This window comes from Topomyia yanbarensis, chromosome 3, assembly GCF_030247195.1.
Source record: "Topomyia yanbarensis strain Yona2022 chromosome 3, ASM3024719v1, whole genome shotgun sequence".
NCBI lineage: Eukaryota > Metazoa > Arthropoda > Insecta > Diptera > Culicidae > Topomyia > Topomyia yanbarensis.
Window position 1 is genome coordinate 319,820,689 of NC_080672.1, and position 25,648 is coordinate 319,846,336.

The window sequence follows — 25,648 nt, forward strand, 5'->3', positions numbered from 1 at the left end:
TTGTTCGAGACCCAACTCTCCAATCTGCGCTTACATGGAAGTACTCTCGCCTTTCCCGGTGATATAGAGGCGGGTCCCCTCTAGGTGTAAGCTGGCATCCTAAACATCTGACGGTTGCCACTGTAGCACAGAATACTATTAGGTGCAGATCTTTCAGGTCCTGCACCAATTTCAGGTACATTGGAAGAACGTGACCGATCATGGTTTGAAGTTCGCAGGTCAATTTAAAAGAATATTGCCCCAAGCAAAACAGAATAGCTACGGCTCTGCGCGAATCAAAGAAATTCATACGGTTCATTTTCATAGATTCTAAAAGTGGATATGTTTCTAATTCCAAAATATTAAAAAGTGTTTAAATCGGTAATAAAATGCCATACCCTAGTAACAATTGAGGTTTTATGGTGGTTTTATATAGCCACTCATAAAACTTAGATTGGACTTGTAGCGTGGTATAAAACTTCAATTGTTACTTGGGTAGTTATGATCGTTTATTTACGGGTACCATGTCGACCTGTCAAAGGTATTTTATTGGACATACATGGTTAAGAATTTCTGTAAATAAGTTTGAGTTTCTGGTTGTTCTAGGTTTAGAATTTAGAAAACCGAAAGTTGTTAAATTTTTTCATATGTGTTCGATTATATTTATAATAAATTTAAGCATACTTAATACTGGTTACAGTCTAACAAGTCTTTTGAATAGTTAGCAATTACCGCTTCCACCTGGCTCATTCGTGATGCGAATGCTCGTGCTCATGCTCAAACACGTGATGTTGGTGGTGCTTCACTTCCGGCTCGTGTTGCACCACAGGCTCGTGCTGGATTTTTTTCACAACTGCATTGAATCCATGCAGAGGATCGGCGGTATACTCGACTATGCGGGTGCTCCCATCGGAATCGAAAATCGTATATGCTCCCCGCACAACATCCCCATCGCGTTCCTCCCAGTGGGTTTTATGGTCTCCGGTGTGCGGGTCCTGAACGCCGTAATCGAACTTGTACTTGGCGTGGGCGAAGTAATCATGGGGTACCTCGTATACGTGCTCGTCGTGGAGTTCTACCTTGTGATGGCTCTCCGGCTCTGGATGGTGCTCTTCATGAGGCTGGGAATGGTGCACCCGGTAGCTCGAAACAGCCGCAACCGCACACGTAACGAGGCAGATAAACTAGCGAAGAAAATAGAATATGTTGCCAATTAGCATATATCGCGCAAAGAAACGTACTTATTATTCCACTCACTTTCAGCATGGTTGGTTGAAGAGCTTGATTTTACCCCAAAAATGAAACTATGCTACACAGTACACGAACGTTGTTGTCCAATGTTTGATGACTCTCGATCGAATGATATAATTAAGGCACTTCAACTAGTTTTTATAGCAAAACAATAGAAAAAATTGCCGCTCGGCCGTGGTCTGGGAGAAATAGTGCTTTTCGTAGCGATTTTGCTCCTATGCCTGAGACAGCTTCGGATTTGGCTGTAGTAAATGTGGCGAAGATTACATAAAACAAAAAAAAATATAACTGAAAGGAAAATCGCTCACGGATTAGACTGTGGCAGCAGTCAACAGGGGAGTTGTCGGTCCCGTTGATCCGTCGATCGGCAGACTCTGAGGTAGTCACCATAATTAAATTAGCACTCGTTTATAATCAATTATGGAGGGTACTGATCTCGCATCGGTGCAGAATATCGCAGTGAACCGTTGTTGGATTGAGACGAGGCGATCGTGAAAATTGGAGAAATTATTGCTGCCGGATGGTGTGGGGGTGATGAATATGATCGGTTCATTTCATCAGGTGAAGGTGTTGTCACTTCCCGCTTACAGTTTGAATAATAGTCATCTTTATGTGGGGGTGTACTGGGGTTGTGCCAGAGGCACTGCATTTGAGTTAAATGTAATATTACATGTCTGCATAGATGACGAAAAATTCGTTGGCCTTGAGTTATGTTTTTCTTTGCGGAAGGGTTCTTAAAAAAATCTGCTTTTGAAACTGAAAGCTACTTTTGATTTTATTCCAGAAACAAACTTTTACATCTTAGACTTAGAGAACTTTATAGTTAACCGTTGTTTTCATTAATTATTAGCGGTAAGCTTAAAGCTAGTTTGTACCGCCATACGGTACTATCTTTGATTTTAGTCCTGAGTTTAGTCCGGTTTAAGACGTTAGTACTTGTCATTGCAGAAATGGCTGCATCCTGCTGTCAAAATATAATACGAAGGAGACGGCCATATTCCTCCTGCAAACATATCAATTTTTTAAATCAAATTTTCGACTTTTATTTACATTAATGTGTGTCCATGTGGTCACAAACAAGAAAAGAAACAGTAAGCAAGTATGATTCCATATCCAAGAAGGCAATAACGATCATAATCTATTTTCGATTTTCGATTTTGTCCTTCCTAGAGAATGCTACACGCTCAATTGTAATTGCCATACTAGAAGGTTATATTGCGGTGCCGCTCATACTGAAACATACATTCTAATATAAGTTTATTTAACAGATTACATATAGAGCATGGAATGTCATATGACTTACTGTGATCATTCTTTAATAATGCGCTCTTTATCCGCCATGTATAAAAGAAGAAATATGCTGTTGAAATAATCCTAGTAATTTCACCTATTCAACGCCCGTGTTAATAAAAAAGATGTATGTAGAATGCACTTCTCCCTAATACATTTATTTACAACAAAATTTGATCGTCTTTTATATTATTCTTTTATAAGAAAGGTAAAAATATTATTGATATAATATAACAAAATAGGGCTGTGACTGAATGACGTTTTGACGCTTCCATTTTATGTTTACTTTGTTCTAGTGATAACAGTTTAATGCGAGTTAGCAAACCAATAACAATGGGTACATCGCGTCGATTGCTTGTTAACGTATTTTTTTCATCATAGATGTCCATATTCTAGATAACCTATTCGAAGTTTCATCCAGAGACGATTCCGAGAACGAGTACATTGACTTCTTGGACGCATGTTGTTATATACCAGCATATCCTCGAAAACGTACATTACTTCCGCGAAAAAATTGCTTTACCGATTATGATAACATTGAATTCGAAACAAAATTCCGGTTGACTAAGGCTATGACCATGGATTTAGCAAGAATTTTAAAAAACAAACTTGAACATTTGACGGACAGAAACCAACCGATACCAGTATTGATGCAATTGATCATAACATTGAGATATTTTGCCACAGCCAGCTACGAATCTGTAATATCTGATCTTGTTGGAATTCACCAAACAACAGCAGGTCGAATTGTTGCCAAAGTTTCACAAGCTATCGCTGGTCTTTCTCCAACATATATAAAAATGCCTTCAGGAAACAGACGTTTTATTGTCAACCAAAAATTTTATAAAATGAGCGGAATACCAAATGTAGTGGGTGTGATAGATGGTGAGTAAAGAATAGCTCGAACAAAATTTGTTTTGTTATTCAAAGCAGTTGATATAAAATCTACTGAGATACAATGTCCTTGAACACCTCGTGAGAGTGTGGTTGGAAGGCTACTTTATCCTATTATGGTTGTAAAATTCATGTTCTAGTGTTGTGAACATTTCAGGATGCCATATTCCTATCGTATCCCCAGGAAATGATAATGGCGAGTCATTCAGAAATAGGAAAGGATGGTTCAGTATAAATGTCATGGGTGTATGTGATGCAGATATGCGAATAACGGATCTTGTGGCACGGTTAATATAACAAAACTAAAAAAAAAACAAAATAATTTGGTTTGAACGATATCAACGCAATTTGATTTTCAGATGGCTTGGATCCACACACGACCAAATGGTATTTAACTTTTCCAAGCTCAGAGCTGATTTGGAGGGAGGTGTTTTCGGAAATAGTGTACTGTTAGGTGACTCAGGATATGCCTGCACACCGCATGTGATCACTCCCTTGTCTCACCCAGCTACTGAGGCGGAAATACGTTTCCAAAAAAAATTTATTCGTACAAGAAATATGATAGAAAGGGTGTTCGGTGCCTGGAAAAGGAGGTTCCCTGTAATTGGAACAAGTTAATTTTGAGTATAACTTAGTATGTTTCTTTTATTAATTTTACTGAATTTATTATTTTAGAATTGCGAGTAGATCTGGATGAAGCATTATATATTATTGTTGCCACTGCAGTTCTACACAATATATGCTTCGAGAGACCCCCGCCGGAACCAGAGATTGAACTATTCAATCTTGAACCACCACATGACGTCATTATAGGATCTGGAAATTTCGCTACCCGCAATCATATTATCGAACATTATTTTAATTAAAACAAGTCTATTTTAATAAACACACCGATATAATCATAAAACAAATCGATTTCTAATATAATAGAAACTTTCGGTGCCTATTTCTATTTATATACATGTACATACACACATATATATACATACATATATACATACATACGAACATACATAAATACATACATACATACATACATACATACATACATACATACATACATACATACTTACATACTTACATATTGATGCATATACATTTGTATCCATTTGTTATATATAACAGTAAACTACTTAATCAAGATCAATTGAATAGAAAAAATAACGCTTAGGGAGTAATAGAACTTAAAAACTTACTACTAGTTTTCATCGTCCGTATTTCCTATTAATTTTCTAATCTCGAGTCGAACTTTTTCCTTCTGCATTTCCAGGAGCTCAATTTGTAGATCAAGTTTTCTTTTTTTCTGTTCAGAGTAGTCGCTGACATATTCTCGGAGCGTGTTGAAATTCACACGCTGACGTTTGTTGTTTCGAACAACATCGTGTCTCTGCTCGTCATGTATAACGCTGGGCTCGTTTATATCTGATCGCCCATTTCTAGTACAGAATGCATTACCATTACCGGAAACTTCGATTCCTTCAACCGAGATTTGCGTGACCAACGGGTTTTGACTAGATCCTTGATTTCTGTCATCGTTACAACCATCCGGTCGCTGCGACTCATCTGGAAGATCAGCTAAGCTAGTTTCTTCCTAAAATATAAACAAGTACTTCTTAAAAATTTTATAGAATTTTTTTTATGAAGTTCGACGTACATCGCTTATTATGCTTGCACCGTTTATCAAGAGCTGCTGACTTCCTTGGCAAGTTATTTCACAAATAGCCGTTGGTTCATCATAATCCACCATTTCAGTATTTGGCAACTGAAAAATTGAGAATAATGAATGTAAAGATATATATATATATATATATATATATATATATATATATATATATATATATATATATATATATATATATATATATATATATATATATATATATATATATATATATATATATATATATATATATATATATATATATATATATATATATATATATATATATATATATATATATATATATATATATATATATATATATATATATATATATATATATATATATATATATATATATATATATATATATATATATATATATATTAGAAGCGACCGAGATATTTACGAAAGAATAGTAACCATTATTTAGTCATTCGTAGTAGTTACTGATTTTTGATTGGTTTTAATATATCATACCTCATTGAAATAAATGCTACTGCTGTCGAAAGGGTTCGAAAGTGGTCGGACCTCTGGAGCCACCACTTTTAACAGAGGATGATCATACTGGAGTGTGTGCGATGGTGCTCCTCCGCCCGTTCTATACCTTTCCGCCTTGTCCGCGGCCAAGTCCTTTTTTACAGAAGACTTTGTTTTTTTGTAAAAGATCTTTAATTGCTCGGCATTGCGTGGACTGGATGCAGACGCAGAGAATTCCACAGATATTTTTTCCTAAGCTTCCTTCTTTGCTTGCACAGTTACTGCGTCTGTTTTTTTTATTTTCAATGATATGCTTATAATTCATAACGAGAGCAGCAAAAAGATTAACATCTTCTTTAGTAAAGTTTTTTGCTCGCTTTTTCGACATTTTTCCAAATTAGGAGAAACTATGATGTTAGTTTCAATTGATAACAGTTTTCAGCTGTCGACTGATGAAGAATATTGCGATATAATATGCTTACAGCGGACCCTACACGAGACAAGAGTATTATTAATAAAAATACTGACAAGACAGTATCATTTTACAGAATCCAAATAGCTATACACTATCAATATATTAATCATTATTTTTATTGTCAATATTCCAGATTTCTTTGAGTCTGAAGCTTTCTGTAGAACGTTTCTGAAAAAACGCGATTTGCGGTTTTAACTGCCATTAATACTTAACCAATTTATTTCAATCTTTGTATACGCTTTCTATGTATAAAATATCTAACCTTCACGTTGATTTTTGGAGATAATTTTCAACTAAGAGTTTTTTACTCATTAAAATTTGCTATTTCACGAAAATTCCGAAACTTTGACAAAAACACTCTTGATTGAAAATTTTTCTCGAAAACTCAACGTGAAGGTTAGATATTTTATACATAGAATGCGTATACAAAGATTGAAATAAATTGGTTAAGTATTAATGGCAGTTAAAACCGCAAATCGTGTTTTTTTCAGAAACGTTCTACAGGAACCGAGTCGCTTGTTGATATTTTTGCATAGAAAAATTACAGAATGTTATTAAAATGATACATTATAATGTAGAAAAGTTTTGATCAATTTGCTTCATCCAATTTTTCAAAAGAATCGCAAAAAGGTATTTTTTTGCTAAAATCCTTACCCCTCCTTTAACGAAATCAACAAAGTTACAATAACCCGGTCAAACCATTCGGAATTTGATTCGGAATTCTGAATGGAGTCAGTATGGATTCCAAGTCAAATGCAACAAGCGATTCTGAGTCGGAATCGGTTGTTGCATTTGATTTGGAATCCATAATGACTCCATTCAGAAATCCGAACCGGTTCCGGAATGAGTTTAACTGGGAAGTAAGCGTACACGAAATTAGAATGTGTGCATGTGATTATTTTGCTGTGCTTGCTGACTAAAGTACAATTCACACGATACATTAGGCTTCCATCACAGGTACAGAACGTCAAGATTAGTTACATGCAGTTAAATGAAGGCAATTCATACACAACAACGGCACGGAACGTTTTGACGTACGGCACGTGTGAACGAGCACACGACAAACGCATTTAACTTAACCTGACGGAACGGTGACGTTCCGTCGACATTGGCGGAAACTGATGTAACGTCTGAATCGAGCTTAATGACGATTTCATGTTTCTATAACCGAGTTGTGGTGGCATACATAGCCTGTTTACGCGACTCATAAATCAACATAAATCATAGAGAATAGACGCCCTCAAACAGCCTACTCAATGATGTTTGAAATTCGGTATTTGCCACCGCGCACAAAGTAATGATCACCTGCACACATTCTAATTTCATCTGCGTATAAACGCATACTCGTAACTTTGTTGATTTCATAAGCGGACCCTACACTAACTTTTGGCTCATTAGTGATAGACAATTTGAAAAGCGATTTTGCTACATCCGTCCTTTTAATTAAAAAAAAATCGATACAAAACATCAAAACGGAAAAGATCGGATGAAAATCGATTTTTTGAGGTAAAAATATCGATTGTGATAAAATCGCATATTCTCAATGGGAATTGTGAACGATAAATCGATTTCACCAAATCGATATTTTTGAATCAATAAAATCGATGTTGTCAAACATCGAACCGAAAAGAACGGATGAAAAAGATAGATTTTTCGAGGAGAAAAAATCGACTTTTGAAAGAATCGCATCGACATTGCCCATTCCTATGGCTCATTACCATCAATACAAAAAAATTATTCATTACCATCTGTACGAAATATTACTGAATAGCTTCGATTTGTGATCAGAAATAGCAAAAGGGTCAAGCAGATTCAAACAAAATAAGCTTACCTTACCACTTTTTGTTTCCGATTTATATCTTCACATGCCGAAAATGTATCTACGGAGCCGGCGATAAATGAATACCACAATTACGTACGTTCGACAGAGCAACTAAACTTTTGCATGCAGCTGAAGAGCAGATATTTAGCGTCGTTAATGATAATGATGATCCATCGCAACTAACCGTAGAAGCAAACGCATACACATGTAAACACACCGCCAGATTTCGTTTTCACGCATACTTGCACTTTAAGCTATACAAGTAAACTACTCGGTTGATGACACACTCACGTAGTAAAGTTCAGCGAGAAATGAACTGGAATCCCGGCTGGTTCCAGTTTGTATTCCGGCTACAGTGACACAACCGATTCTAGCTAGAATCGGTTGTGTCACTGGAGGTGGAGTACGAATTAGGCATTAGGCTGTACACGCTGACGAAGTCGACCAGCAAGTCGACATAAATTTGACTTTTACTGTGGGCCGTGTTTACCAACGTTGCTTCACAGTTTAATGGCAGTATTGATAAACACGGATCACAGTAAAAGACAAATTTCGATTGATAAGTCGACATAAAATGAATTCGCCAGTGTGCGCAGGCTAAAGGAATGTGTCATCAGCCGAGTTTTTTTTTTATTTCTATAGCATTTACTATTTGTTACAACGAAATCTGTTGGAGTATTTATATGTGTATGCGTTTGCTTCCACGCTTAGTTGCGATAAGCCATCATCATTATTAACGACGCTGAATTTCTGTTCTTCAGCTGCATATAATATTTAAGTAGCTGTACTTAATATTATCGAATATACGCAATCGTATTGTTTATTTACCGCCTGCCAGAATGTTGGCGCCATAGGTAGATTTTCGGGTTAAGTAAGGTAAGTTTTTTTTTAATCTAGTGACCTTTTTGGTTGACTCCAAAACTATTTCAGATCACAAATCGCAAGCAACCATGGAAAAGATTCGCTTTTACCTATTTAAATTAAACTGGATCTTGCGGATACGAATGTGATTTAGTCGACAAACCAGCCAACTGAAATAATTAGATTAACGTAAATATTTCTTTAATTAAAGAACAAGCGAATTGCAATTACAAATTACGAATAGACAATTTAGGAAAAAAAAGCATGTTGTTAAATCTGAGCATTATTTATTAATCGGCAACTATCCGAGCCAGGAAGCCAGCTTATGTTGGCTTCACTCATTTTTCAAAGAAACGTCAAAACATTCACCCTCTTGTAATTTTCGTATCGGCAATTTATTTTCTATTTATTATTTAAGGACTTTTGATAATTAGGTAAAGCTTCAATACTGAATCTTGTCAATGCGTCAGCACGGTATTTGAAAACTTCAAAGCTGTTTGAATTGTTGTCCTAAATAAGATTACAAATTGCTCTCAAATTAATTCAACTTTCGAAAACAATCTAAATCGGTAACATAATATTACCGTAATGAAAAATAAAAAGTAAATGTTCGACCAAAATCCTGTTTGTTGTAAATCTGAAATAATTTCTAATCGTTTCACATATCTTTTTTGTCAAACACTGTTTAATGATCTAAATTGCCGAAGCGTGTATAAATCAGAACGCAGCCAAAATGACTGATTGATGCACTAAATGTTTTGAAGCTTAGGAAATATTTTAGTCCGGATTAAAAGTTAATCCGGTTTAAAAAGAGTTAGTACGTGTTTGAGCTTACGGCTATATATGTTCTAAATGTGCTAGCTATGGAATTTTTTCCTGGTTGGTCACAGTGCTACGGAGGATGCGATCGAATGTTTCAGTGGAAGTGTATCGGTGGCAATTCCGCTTTAGTCTTCTCTGGTTTTAGACTGATTGCCGTTATCACTCAATTATATATCTACATCATTGAATGAAATAGATGCACGAAGCTTTCGGTTCTATGCGCACTCAGCTGAAGTTGATGAAGTCAAACATTGAATCAAATATTCATACCTGTTACAGCATTATGTATAGCCTTGCTCGATTTAAAAATCTGACCAACGCGCACTTCATTTCAAAATTATGCCATGAAATTATAACACAAAAAAGTGCTGCTATTACTTAGGCGTCTGAGTCCTGATTCTATACCATCGCCAGCTACATGATCTACGTGTAAAATCGTAGTTAAGCACAAAACCAGTAAAATATTTTGAAAACCACCCAGAATATACATCAGACCTCCGCTGACCACAGTTAAACAGTTGACTTGGTCAACCTATCTACACTGCCAACAGAGCCGCCGAGAGAGGGAGGGGTGTTTCCCCCGGGGCCCGGAGTTTTAAAGGTGGCCCGGATTTTTAACAGAAACTAAAATTTTGACAAATACTTTTTCGACAAAAATTTATTTGAGATTACAATTAAAAATTCAATATCTTGTGTATGAGGTAACTAGAATAGGAAAAATTCTGAACTACTGCAAATATGATATCAACTATGTTTATACCAACCTAATTCTCGCATCGAAACAAGATCAGACTCGAGCGGGCATAGTGGAATTTGTACATTGAATGTCATGTACGCAGCTCACCTGGGTTCGAATCCCAACCCCGCACACAGGAATAGAAATTTGTTATAGGAAAATTTCTAACCTGAATGAAGAAGCGAATGACCCTAAGGTTAAAATGTCTATAATCGAAACAAATATGATCATACTTGTAAGGGTTATACAATTAAATGGTTTGATTAGAAGTCATGAGGTTGTCTTCAAATTTCGCCAATTTGAAATCGATTTTTTGATTTATTGAATTTCTAATCTTCGAAAGCGCTGGATTAGTATCGAAAGTAATAATTGAAAGAAAAAAAACCCTACTTAACACACACCGGTTTTTTGGGTCGAATTCCGTGTTTTCGTTTAGGTAAACCCAAATTCGCCCGGAAGAATCCATTGGATTATTTTGCAATTTTGCGTTGCCATTTTCTTTACCAGGAATCGCCCAGCACCCACTCCTCATAAACATCATCCTCGGGTTGCAGGCCCTAATTGTTGAGGAGGGCCCCTTTTGGCGTTGACAAATATTATTTTAAATGTGCCATTTGGGTTTACTTTACCCCATTGAACCTTCGCTTCGCTTAATATTTCTCACAAAGATTCTCGAAAGAAACTGAAGTGTGATTTCACACCCCGTGTTTGTTTACTGAGGAGAAAAGCTCGCTCGGGTTATCGGGTTCGAGAGTGGTTGATGCTTTTGGATTATTTGTGAATATCCGAGAAAGCGAATCACTATATCCAACTAAATCAACTCAACTGTTAACAAATTCAAAAAACATGCAACTAAATGTGAACGGCACAGAAAGGATGAGTGCTTTACCAAAACATTACACTCTACGGGGAATGTGAAGAAAATAAGATATTTTTCCTTCTAGTGCTACGAGCTACATAAGAAATAAAACAGTGCATATTTATTTGTTTTTAAAGCTTTTTATACAATAAAAAGCAATGGAAGCGCTCCAAAATTCTGTCGAGTGATCACTTTAATTCGAAATTCTAATTGATTTCAACGCATACCCATGTGTCTCTTTAAGTCTATCCCCTGCTCAGTAAAATTCTGCTGGTCAAAGTACTACTAGAGGCGGTAACCCTACCTCTATTTGAGAGCTCAATTGGTCAAATGAGTCATCTAAAATTCTTGATATAACAAAAGCATTCGAAATGACTACAAAAATTTAAATTTAAAATTTAATATATTTGGTTTGCCGTTCATTGATACAAAATCTATAAAAATTCATGTTCAGATACGAGAAGATACCGAAACATTTTTGTAAAGGGGTCATACTCAAATGACGTAGCTTTTTTCCGGCAATTTTCGACTACCAATTCCCCCTGGCCAAAGAGGCCAGGGATGGAAAAAAAATACGTTTTACAATTCTTTCAAGTACGGCCTTTTATCAACATTTTTATTATAACAGCAAATTGCGTACACAACAAGCTCCTTTCATGACGAGTATAGTGGTAATAGTTTAGTTTTGAATTTTATATGTCATGAAGCATGAAGAGAAAATCTCTCAGTTCACAATCCTGCAGCTGCCAATGATTCTACGAAGCATACGTTCAACTAAATTGCTAAATGGTGTTTGATTGATTTCGAAGAGAAAATTTAACTCTGCTACCAAACTAAATCAACTAGTTAGCAAGATTAGCTAACTAATGTAGCAAGTTAAATCCGCATAGAAAATCTTTTCGTTTTGGAGGAGTGAGCGTGAGATTTTGAACGTCGCTTCCTGAACGTAACGATTTTATTTTTATTTTTATTTTTGAACTATTTTCTAGAAATCAGTTACAACATTCTTGTAAAATATTTTAGGGTGTGCTAACACATCAACACAAATAAAAGAATAATTCATGTTTTATAGGACTATGAATGTTTTTGAAACCAGCATAGCGTAAAATCCAACCAAAACCCTTATTTGAAATTTGATCCATGTTTCTCATTTTTTTTTATTCCTACATGGATTTTTTTATTTTGTTAAAATTTCATTGAACTATTTTTTCAAGTTGTGGATTGTATTTGTATTTCTACAATTGTAAGATTCTGCCATTTTTATCTATTTGCATACTTTTATTTTATCCATCTTTTTACGTTCCTTACTTTTGCTTTTTTTTCTTTTGCTATCACTATCACTTACTTTAATTCATAGTTTTTTCTCTGTTATTTAATTTTATTCGCAATTTTTCGAGAAAATTCTGCTCTCTATTTTTTTTTCTTATTGTTTCATATTTTAATACCATGCTTTTTTATTTTTATCTTTTGTCATTCCATCTAATTTTTAGAATTTGTCTATTTACTACATTTGTTCTTGTCATCAAGGTGCGGAAAACTCGCTCACCGCCATGAGCGTACATGAATTTGTTTCCTTATACATCGTCGGGGGTTTACGCTCTCGCTAAAAAGATACAGACCCACACAACTCGTTCCGCATCACACCGTATGCGATTACGAAGAGAGAGAGAGAGAATCGGAAATCGCAAAATTTTTTAACGCGTTCCACATTGCCGATGCAGTGACGCAATGAGTGCCATCGAACATATTCGGCAGCGAACATGTTCGTTCGGAAAAATGATCCAAATCTTCGTGCGCAATCCTGAAACTGAACGATTGAAATATATGGCTGGCCTGAACACCGCACGGAGTGGCAATTTCTGCTGTGTAGGTTCAACTCGCAGTCAATTCCTTGCTGCGTGTTAATTTTATCATTCGCTATACATGTTATCGCTCGAGTTGAACTCTACCATTGTATGTACAAATGCCGTACTTGCGATGTAGACAAAATGTGTGGTAATGTACATTGATTTAGATTTAGTTTAATTTTCAATGTTCAGGCGCGTTCGGCTCCTTCCATGCGCTACGTTCGAGAGGAAACTTAGATTTGTCTTCTTTTCTATGCCAATAAATAATCTCGAAAGTTGTGCGTTTTATAGCGTATCATTGCGCGAATATTGCTCACTACTTTCGGTGATATGCATTTACATAGAATTGACAAAATATCGATTGTCGCTGATCAATTTTCTTGATTTTAACTGTAATGATAATATCTTTTGCTTCAATCATATGATTATCTACGTTTAGGTGGTTTTGGCTTGACTATAACTGAAATTGATGTCTAAATAAATTAAGTGATAACAGTTTCGGTTGAAACCTGACTCAGTTTCAAGATCAAACAAAAACGAATTTGTGCTAGGGCATACGAGTCCGGCGCATAAAGTTCATACCTTTTTGTGTGCATGAAATTAGGTGTGAATAAACAGATAGAAAGGGAATTATATGTATCAACTAATAACACTATAATAGATAAATCGAAATTTTAAAAACAGTTTACCAAACGAAATTTTCACTGAAATGCTGTTAAGTTTATTAAGCTTCTTGGAACTAATAATTGGAATGTGGATTGCGTGAAATTTAGTAACAAGGATCACCGTTCTGGCGAAGTAACTATTGGTGTTTGCTTCAGGCAAGATTTGTTCACAAAAATATATAAAGCTAGTAACTGGACTATAACCATTCATTTATGCGCTTACAGTTGTATTATCTATAGCACTGCAGTTATTGATATTAGTCTGAAAGAATTCCGCTGGAGCAGTGCTGCCAGGGACATTTTCAGTTAGCAGTGAAAATAAAATTTGTAGATATTTCCGTTATATTGCATTATTATTGAAAACTGATAAAAACACATAAACGTGGACTATCTTTGTCTATTTTTCCTGTGCTATGGGCTATTGAACAATTGGGCAGGCCATAGCACTCTGATAGAAGCATCACTCTTGATAATCAGAGGTTTTTAGTGTTTCTTGATACAAACAAATAAAAAAAAGTTTGGCATGAAAGGTTTCGAGTGATCGGTGTGAATGAATTTGTTTATAGACATCATTCAAAAACCGGGGATGGAAAACGTGTGCAACTTTCGTAGCCATATATTTTTCCAATCATAATAACTGGCCAACAACATTTCGATCCGCCTCAAATTGTTTGAAATCACAGTATTTTCAAATCGATTGGAATTCATGAATCAGACAAGGTCGGTTGAGTTTGAATCTAATATTAATAGTATACCCCATGTTATATAATACTTTCAGAGAAAATTGGTTAAATCTCACGGTATAAAGATACTTTCTTAAGATTCAAATTTGAAAAATGTTACATGGTTAATTTTACGAAGATACGAATTTTAATTCAGGTCGCAATTCTATGATTGTGAGTATTGTGCGAATTATATTAGAATTTAAACTAAACTGTTCTCATTAGGGTCAGACCCAAAAAAAATGTGAAAAGCCTTCAGGCAGCACAGAAAAGCTGTTAGGAAAACTTGGAGTCTCAAACCGAATTACATCTTTGAGTTTATATAAAAAATTGTATGTTTAATAATGTTCTTGTGTGGTGTCAGATGGAAGAAGTGACGACAATCCTGTAAAAGTTTAGCTATCTGCTGAGAATGGTGTTCATTACGATAACTGGGGCACTTACGACACAGAACTGCTTAGAACTGAAGAACTTATAAATACTATCAATTTGGACAGTCTTCGGCTATCTTTTCCAAGCAACTGGATTTTTGCAAAGATTCTAGGGGAATTCTATTGTGCTTCGGAAAGTAAACATTGAGTAGTAGCTTATTACTGAAAGAGAAGCACATACCACAGAGAACAGACGTCCATCTTTAGCGTTCAACTTGTGTAAAAATCACTAACGTTATCGAAGCTAATTGGGATATCTCCACCCGGTGCGTTACTGTCGTCTTGTTTTTAGTGATCGAGTTCGATAGATTGAAAATCGAATTGTAAAGCCTGAAGATATTTAGGTTTGAAGAAAACCATTTTTGTTGTAAAAATCACTTTCAACTGTCCAAACAAAAGGTTCTTTTGAAAATTTTCTCCAGAAATAGTCTTATTATCCAGTGCTCGCATTCTTCTGTATTTGACTCCTAAAGTGCACAGACTCTGGGTCTTACTATAAAAATTGATTCCGTCAGGCACTAATTACATTGTTACCAGTTATATTATACATAAATAATACATTTCTATGCATTGTAATCAATAAATATAACGCTTATAACATAAAATATAGTTAACCCTTAAATGCATAACGCTGTTTTAAAACAATATTACGCAAAACATCTCAAGATTATCACAGTAATGTATTGAAACTATGAAACAACTTTCACAAAATAAAAAAAAAGAATTATTTGCGCCTTTGAGGGTTAATATGAATCCCATGTTTGGAAATAATGTAAAATGTGATATCAATTGATACAAAAATATCTATTGCACATTTTTAAAAGACAATGTACAATGTATGTATGTACAACAATAATGTTGCCAAAACGGAACCCATTTGTTGCCAGAATCTGAGTGTACCGAAAAGGGAGCATGCAAAAATCGGAACGTGCCAAAAACGGAATCTTACTGTACTATCATTGAACAGCCTCCAAGAAACATAAAAAACACATATCGTTAATACTTCCTCCATTCCATTACACGTTGAATAACTTTGTCAATACGCTCCAGTATTGACAAAACAACTGAACGTGTAAGGACCGCTAATATGGAACACAAACAAGATCAAACATTCTTCACTAGTATAAATGATGATTGGCAGCAGGAAAAACAAAAAGCATTACAAAAAGGATAAGCAATCAAAACATCGGGAAAACAATATTTAGAACAGATGGATAAATCGTCGTACCTGGAACATCACGTTCCAGATCCATTCTTGACCGCTCATCATTCCGAATTAGATCCACATGATATCACTGTGAACAGCCTAGTGAAATAAACTGATTCCACGCACCCCGGATTGGCCACAAAGTCAACTTACTGTACTATCATACTACAAATCATGCAAAACAACAAACTGTCTTGAAAACAAAAACTCCAAAGTCTGTTAATGATTAGCGGCTCTTAAGCGTTCAATAATCCATTGTGATATAACAAAGTTGGATTGACGATGTGCATCGAAAATATTGAACGCGTAAAGTCCGCTATTCATTTATACCTATGTGGAATATCAACGATATACAAAGGGACAATCTGCTCGCTTAGCAAATTACAAACACGCACATGCACTCGACTGACACTACACCACTCCATCGATACAAAACACCGCGGCAGCGCCAAGGCAAACAATCGCAAGCACCGCTCCCGCTCGCATGCGGTGGGAATTAAATCGATTTTCGATTTAGACGAACATAGATCGCGATCCAAATTTTTGAGGAAGAATCGCATTGCCGAACGGATCCGCTCATCATTGTTCGGATACAATTCCGAACATGTATCGGAAAGAACCTAAATCGCAGCGATCCAAGGTGAGCGTAAGAGAGAAAAAATACGAACATGTGAGTTACCATATTCGCTTGGATTTAGCCGATCGGGAGCTCAACAGATGACACTCACAAACAAGGAAGACAGAATAAAGCATCGGAGGTGGGTGAGTGCGCGTGAGCCTTGAGTGAGCATAAAACGATGCGATTCTTCCTATCCTTGCGTTGTCATAGCTTTTTTCTATTTCCTTTTTTTCATATTTTTTTAGCATTTCCAAAAGCAATTTTACTTATTCAAAATTATTCCGATTTGTCTTATTGTTTAATTTTTTACCTTTCTCCTATTTTCTTCCTCATTTTATAGTTTTTAGCTTTCCGTTTATAGTAGTTTTATTTTTTCCCATTGTTCATTTAATACAAATTTATTTATTTTTTTACCTTTTTTAACATTTTATTTATTTTTGCATTTTTAACGTTTTATTTATTTTTTCTATTGTTTTAAATATTTCTTGTTTTTAATGTTAAATAAATTTTATTATTCTTGATTTATCAAGTTTTTCAGTTTTATGCATTTTTTATATTAATGTTTGTATTCTTTTTAGTAGTTTTTTTCATTTTCATTGATTCTAATTTTTTTTTCCTAATTTCCTATCGATTTTTCATTATTTTCACCATTTGTTCAATAATGTTCGACTTTTTTAATCTTCGCAATATGTTTTTCTAGTTTCCTGTTTTCCTTTATCAATTTTTTATAGGTTTTGTTTTGGTTTTTCTCGATTAAACATTTTTGACAATTGAAATTTGTTTATGTGGTTGATTTTGTTGCATTCTTTTAATATTCAGTTTTCCTGTTGTTTTTTATCTTTTGCAGTTGATCGCCGTTTAGATATTTTTAATTTTTGTAATAATTATATATTTAATCTTGCCATTTCCTTACTTTTATAAATACTATTACAAAAACTAGGAGTGGGTAATGTCCGGGACATAACCGCGGTGTTGACGTAGGACTAAACTTGGGCATATCATATGACATTCATGGATAATTTGAACCAATGCACTTTTTGAATGAATGTTTACTGGAAATTTCATGTCGAATGAGATTACCATATTCACTGATTTTCTAGGACTTGCAAAAACCTTCGGGTTTTCAGATTAATTTGATAATCATTTGCTTATATGAATCACTGGTACATGTACAGAAGAATTGACAGGCGCAAACTCAATCCAAGTTATTAAATGGAACTTTCTAATTCAATTCTTTCTCCATTATATTTTCATCCAAATAATAATTCTTTCTCTATTATGTTTTCATCCTAATAAGAACGGTTTGCAGATAACTATTTTTGGTGATACCAGACGAGAATCCTTTCTAACGATTCGAACCTTGCCCGAATTCGCTTCTGCTGCGTACATACACGAACATTCCCCTTTCGCAGCTCACATCGAATGAGCATTGTATATATTTTTTTTGACGTAGGACTTACGGCTTTCTTTACTATACTGGGTGTCACTTCAAAATTTTCAAAGCGGATGCGTTACGTACACTTTGAACCTTAATAACTTTTCTCCTACTAAAGGAATTACTAATATTGTTTCATAAATCGAAAGGAAAACGTGATACCTTGTTTGCTATGTAAAACTTGTTTAAAAAGTTCAAAAACTACTTTTAATGCGAATCAACATTAATGCTAGAACCTATAAATATGGGTGTCACAGTTTTTCTTAAAGCCAGATGTGTCCAAGCCACAGAGCAGAACACACGTACGTGTGCTGCTCAACGAGAAGCTGCATTTGGACTACCAACCAAATCATAGCTACTGCCTTATCGCTGCCAACCAAGAACTGTCGTCGCCCTGCGTGAAATTCATCGCTTTCAGAAGTGGACAGAGTTACTAATTCGCAAGCTGCTCTTCCAGTGCCTGGTCCGTGAGACTGCACAGCATTTCAAAACCGATCTACTCTTCCGGAGCTCAGCCGTAATGGCCCTCTAAGAAGCCAGCGAGGCCTGCCTGGTTAGTTTGTTGGAAGATACCAATCTGTGCGCTATCCATACCAAGCAAATAATCATCATGCCGAGCGGGAAACGGCGAAATAATATTCACAACAAACGGTTCTTATTAGGACCAAAAAATCGTTCTCAGAAGAATTACAATTGAAATTTCCATTTCGTGCTTTGGAAAATAACTTCCCTCTTATCGGGTTAGTTATTTTCTATAATAATATCCGAAAAATGTACGATAAAACTAATAAATTGACCAATTGGACGGAAGCAAGAAAATACCTACAAAAATTTGAGTCAGAAAAGTGACATTGACGGAAAAATGCTTCGATCGTTTCTAATGGGATTTTCGATTGATTGACACCGGTGTAGTGGAGTGCACTGGTTTTGCACTTTCTAGCAGAAGTGTCAATGGAACATACCCAGTTTTCTGCACTTCTGCTAGAAAGTGCAAAAACGGTGCAGTTTCAGTGCACTCCACTACACCGGTGTCAATCAATCGAAAACCCCATAAGTGTTTGGCAGCAGAAGTTGCCGATTTGTTTTCCAACGTCAATTATTTGCGCTGTGCTGTACGGAACAAACAGATTTTTGCGCGATTTGTTGGGAAATAATCAAAACAATTGTGTAGTAGATTCCGTAGATTTTACCATAAATTTTGATAGATTTTGTAAAAGCAAAAGCCTGCTTTGATTGGTGGTTTTTGCAAATCTTTCAAGAACATTAGTGAATGTGGCAACCCTGCTACTAAGCGAAAGCCACGCCAAAAAGAATGATGAAAATATTTCCATTTGTCGCACAAAAGGACTTCCATCTGCACTAAGAAGTTTATAAAAGAGATCGCATTGCGATATACATATGCTCTGTGGCTTAGACATATCTGGCTTTAAGAAAAACTGTGACACCCATATTTATAGGGTCTAGCATTAATGTTGATTCGCATTAAAAGTAGTTTTTGAACTTTTTAAACAAGTTTTACATAGCAAACAAGGTATCAATAGCAAGCGTTGAACGTTTTCCTTTCGATTTATGAAACAATATTAGTAATTCCTTTAGAAGGAGAAAAGTTATTAAGGTTCAAAGTGTACGTAACGCATCCGCTTTGAAAATTTTGAAATGACACCCAGTATAATAAAGAAAGACGTAAGTCCTACGTGTCAAAATAGCGCTTTTTAAGGTCACCAAAACTGTCGAAGAGGTATTAAAAACTCCCAAAGTATAAATAAATAAATAAATTGTTATTTAGGGTACTTTATTTTGTAGAATTTTGACAAAGCGTAAATAATTTTTAAAATCTAACCTACTTAGCAGTGTGAAACAACTTTTCTTATAAGAAAATTATGTGGTTCCATGTAATTATTCTTTCTTGCTTATATTAATTAAATTTTAAATCTAAACCAAAATGCAATTATCATAGTATTAGGGTATACGTGCCCTTATTCATCTCATTAGGCACGATGCCACACTATTTCGCTGATAATACGGCATACACTGATTGGAATGCACTGAAATAGGTATTAACGCCTTTGCTTCATTCTTAAGGAGCAGATCAATAAAAAATCAGGCTTGGAAAATGTAAAATACTCGCGTTAGAGCGAAGCGAAAAGTCGAGTACAACGCACCCTTATTCATCCTTCCATTTGAGCTAATGCGTTGAATAGAGATAGCAGATACTGCTCTAACTAATGTGCTCAAATGGGTAGGATGAATAGAGGTGCTAAGATGAATTAGGGCGCAGTAACCCTATATTGAAAATATTCTAATTCATATCCTAATTATTAAGCCGTTAGTCAATTATTATTCTGTTTGAACTCGTAAATTTTTTTTATATTCAGACCGTATACGCCTCATCAAATAAAAGCAATTTAAAAACTTGAATCATTACAATAGACTAACTGACTGATGGAAGAATTTTTGAAAATATTATTCATTCCGTTAACCAGTTTCCTAAATACCCAAACCGGTCGTAAAACGTACACAGTTGTCCGTATAACTACAAATATGATCTTTCACTCTTATTTGTGTGATGTGGCACATGATAGGATACGAAAACAATCATTGGTCCTTGTAACCGGATTCAGGAGTCTCAGCAACCAGCAGAAAAAATTAACATCACTGTATTCCTCGTAGGTCGTGGGTCATGCTTTAAAATTAATGCAAGCTTTAAAATTAATCATCAGTCCAGGGAACTGAATTCCGCAATATGCGATAGCGGAGTTAAATGTGTCCGCATTACTTTCAATATGATTCTTAGATCATATGGTTGATGTAATTTGATGAGCCACACGTCAAGAATGATAAAAACAATCTGTAATTCGAAGAACCTAACTCCGGAGTTTCGTGAAGCAACTGTATCTGATTGTTATTAACTATGATTGCACATCACATGCTGTTTTTTTTTGTTGCACAGCATTCCATGGAACTTAAAAATTGTAATTCAGGCCAGAGAATCAGATTTTGCCATCTCGAAACCATCCATCAATGGCCACACCAATATTATTAATTCTAGTTTTTCTTGTTTCCAGTTAGAACTTACTGATCATGTATTATTTATTGAGATAAATGGTTGGTTTTGATAAACTACGATCATACGCAAATAAAATTGGATAAAAACCTGTCGAAACCTTCAATGAAGTAGCCAATTGCTAACATCCTCAATAGAAGCCTAATTAGTACGTTTTAAGATTGTGTATAACATATTCAATACTTAAAATATGGAATACATGCGTAATTGAAGAGAAATTGGGACAGAAAAATTAATTTTAAAATATGTACGTTATATCAAGGAAAAATGTACGTTATATCAAGTGACACTATATCGAGGGTACGTTATATCGAAGTTTACCTGTACGTCACAAATCATGCCTGGTTCTAACCGGAATATTTTTATGTAAATTCTCGTAGGAAAATGTTCTTTTGCTTAAAATAGTTACAAAGTTTGAGGGAAAGATGGTTTGATGCAACGAACCAATCATGAGACAAAACGGAACGAGAGAGGAGAGAAGTGTTAAAATCATCAAAAAAAGCTGCTAAATGAATTTTCTCGCAAGGTTGAAGATATTATTTGATTTTATGCTAAATATGAGGATATAAACCGAATTTTCTTTGTAATAATTGTTTGATACCCTATCAGCCCAGCGTATGAAATTTCATACGTTAGTTTTTTTTCGCAAGAAAACGTTCCAAACTGATTATTTTTTTTCCATACCTAATTCGGCATAATATGAGGGCTCACGAAATATTTTATAAATTCCCAAAAGTTTTAACATAGCTGGGTTATAATGGGTTAATTGGTGTCATGTTGGGTATGACGGCAACGGCAGGATAAAGAAAAATGGACGAATACAAAGCAGAATGTCGTCAAATTTCATACCTTCGGCTATTTTTGAAAATTATGATGTACCGACAGAAAACAAAATTTATTGGCCGAGGAACGTTGCACTGTGCCCTTGTCCGGTGTCCATCTTTCCTATCCTTAGGGGAATTGTGGGTAAAATGAAAAGGGGGGGGGGGCTAAAATGAACAGGTAGCCAAATCAAGTCAATGTTAGTTAAATTTAGAAGAAACTTTCAAAGGATTCAAAGGATATTGAAATCATTTCTTTTGATAAAACGCTGTCGAATGTAAAATAAATATGATGAAAACTAAAATCGGCATGCATGTTTGTCGCTGATGTTAAATTCGACATATAGTGTATAAGGTCTTTTGTGGCGAAATTTTAATTTTATTATGAAAATGGTGTTACATGACAGTAATTAAGCCTCTTGCAGATATTTCACAGCAATAAGTAGGGATCAGGCCAAATTGGCTCAATCGGAACGGCTGTTTGAAAATAAAATGTCTTTGGGGGTAAAATGAACAGGTTGCAGTGGGGGTAATATGAACCATCTTGCTGCTCCAAGTACCAAGCCTCAAAATTAATCGCTAAGTTCAAGTTGCTATATCTTCACTGTTCTCCAACAGATCCTTAAAGTTTAAACACCTATGGATAACCCCAAGTTTGTAGATGTGTTTCGATGTCACAGAATTGTAAACTGGTTAGTATTACATGAAAATTTAATTTTTCCGTGATAAGTTTTTTTGCCTACAAAATGCCCTGTGTGTATGCAATGCTCATGAGCCGCTGGGACATCAGCATTGCTCGAAAAATGCTTTTCAACGCTAAGCATTGCATACATACAGAACATTTTGCAGGGCAGTAGAAGGTGTTCATTTTACCCACACGCTATAAACATGTCTCTTTTTTGGACATGTTTTGAAATCAAGAATAATGTTCGAAAATTTGTGTTTATATCGAAGTATTTTCACCAAATATGTACAAAACATGTCTAACAAGAAACATATAAGGTGATTGTGGTATCTCAATCACTTATTAGTTAGAAAATAGTGACTTTGCTTAACGTGTTCATTTTACCACCAGTTCCCCTATATTGAAATAACGATTTTGAACCTCCTAAATTTTATTAGTATAAACTACTAGGGGAACTGTACCCAAAACGGACACGTCAAGATTAAATAGCAAATTCCGCTCATTGGTTGATGCATTGCTCGCAAATTGCACTCAAACCGTAATCAATATAGTAACTTATACTAATAATATTTAAAACAGATAGATGTTTAAAATGGTTGTGAAAATGAGGCACAAAATCGACATCTGAAAACTGGGAAGGGGAAAATGGACACCTGGCATGGGCATTATGGACATTCGATGAGAGTGGGACGCTTCTCGATCAATAAATTTTGTTTTCTGTCGGTACATCACAATCTAGCAATAATGAAAAAATAGCCCAAGGGTATGCAATTTGATGGCATTCTGGTTTGTATTCGCGTAATAAATCTGTCCATCTTTTCCCACCATACTGTGTCCGTCGTACCCCACATGATACCAAGTTTTAAAAATGTTAAATCATAAACGCCTATTTGAAATTAATTTTTTCTCAACAGTCAACTGCTAAATATCCAGTACGCCACACAGTGGCACGACGAGTGACAAAACCCCAAAAATCAATGTCTTGTTATTCTTTTGTAAATATTTATTTTATTTTTCTCTCAGTTTGAATAAAGGTATCTCAAAATTTTACTATAATCGGATGAAAAACGAATTTTTAACATGTCGTTGAAGCAAGTGATGTCGAGGATTCCTGTTCAATTCAATTAATTAGAATTTTTAGTACCTTAGAGTTTCAAATGGCGATATCTCAAGAACCACACAGTCGATTGGAGCAATTTTAAGTTCATTGAAAAGAAGAATGAATATGCTATACTATAGATGGGAGATCTTCGTGCAAAACTGATTTACGTTTGTTCTGCATCAAAAAAAATCCAATTAAAAAGTTTCATATCATATCAGTAATTTATCTTTATACGTCTTCCAATTTTTGAGATGGTCTCCCATGGGTCACTTGTCATGATTCTGACTCAAAATTTAGTATAGTTTCAAGATCTATATGGCTCATCTTGAGCATTTTTGCGCCGAAGTTGGTATATCTATATTTTTGAAAATACCCTTATGGAGACGCCCTGTAGCTCATAAATCTCCTTACAAATTATTTGCACTAAACAACATCATATTACTGAAAAATTAGTGATTTTTACTAGTTTTGTCAACCATTTCTGCTATCCGATGAGATTGGCTACTATGATTAATGTTTATATTAACCCTTTAACGACCAACGCATTCAAATGGGTTTAAATAAAATTAGTTGAAAACTGATAGCAGAAATGGATTCAGCGACCCAAAATTAGTTAAAACCCCAAGTTTTAGCCACATAGACCAATTTTTATAATTTTGTCACAACTTTGTTTGAACACTGTGCGCCATGTCAACCTCAAAATATTTTCCGAGATCAACAACTTTCAGGCTTAAATAATTATTTTCTGGTGTCAACAAATTATATCCGTTAGTGTGCTCTCGAGAGAAAAAAAAATGTTTTGCTTGAATATCGGATAATTAGCGTATTAGATAATAGCAGTATATTTCGGAATCATTTGAAATCTTATAAAAATACCATTCAACTGAATTTTTCATTTTGTGAGAAACACTGTTTGTCCATCTTACCCACAGTGTCCGTCTTCGACGCAGTTCCCCTATATTGATGGAGTATGATCTCAAATCACGGTTAGCGAACAATCCTTCAACGGATGAGTAGAATTTGCAATGTAACCTTAAGGTGTCCATTATGTCCATCTTTCCCCTATCAGTTGTTCACAATCACTCAAACATAACACATTTATATGTTCATACATATATGGAAAATAAGTTAACTAAAATACTAAAATAATGTGCAACAAAATGTTTTAAAGATTTATTACCAATAACTACTCAAACTCAATCAATGCTCAGTCGTTCGCAACTTTTTAGAAATGCTGATGCAGATTGCTGTAGCTATACCCGGAACCATGTCCATGGCCCTCGTAATGACCACCGTGATGCCCGTAAACCTGAGGATGGTGAGCATGGCCAATTCTTTTCACGTGCGCCTGCAGACCGTGGTGTTTGTCCGAGTGATACTCAACGACTCGCTTGGTACCGTCAGCTTCATCCAGGGTGTATCCGCCCTTGACCACATCGCCATCCCGATGCTCCCACTGACTCTTGTGGTCTCCCGTATGATGATCTTTCACCCCGTACTCGTACTTATATTTAGGGTGTGAATGGTGATGATCCTCGTATTCGCCACCGTAGCCTCCTTCTCCTCCCCAGTACTGGGCGGACACGGCAACCAGTAGGCAACAGGCGACGAGGATAAGTATCTGTAAACAAACCAATCCTGTAAAGTGCTCCATTGTAAAAGATTTCAATGCTGTAACTTACTTTGAACATTTTGCTAACACAATAGTGGATGTGGTGGAACTGACTGATGCCAACCGACAAGTTCCGTCGAGTTTTATACTATACTGTCTGGTGACATTGCAACCTGTAACCAGCAAAGAACATTGACTAAAAACGACCTGCAACGGCCGGTAAACCAATTGATTACCGTTCGATTTCCCTTGTGGTTAGATTTGGCGTGCGACCAAAGAATTTCACCCACCGCTGGCTGCTCAAAGTGC

General features: G+C 35.5%; 1 protein-coding gene across 1 annotated transcript; it reads right to left on the reverse strand.

Annotated features, from left to right (window-relative positions):
- Positions 1 to 24,946: 24,946 nt before the first annotated feature.
- On the reverse strand, positions 24,947 to 25,418 carry LOC131694225 (cuticle protein 19-like). The gene is made up of 2 exons (XM_058982747.1): positions 25,410 to 25,418; positions 24,947 to 25,348 (listed from the first exon to the last, which is right to left on the reverse strand). Exons 1-2 carry the CDS (start codon positions 25,416 to 25,418, stop codon positions 24,953 to 24,955), a joined length of 405 nt encoding a protein of 134 aa, XP_058838730.1. The 3' UTR covers positions 24,947 to 24,952.
- Positions 25,419 to 25,648: the final 230 nt, after the last annotated feature.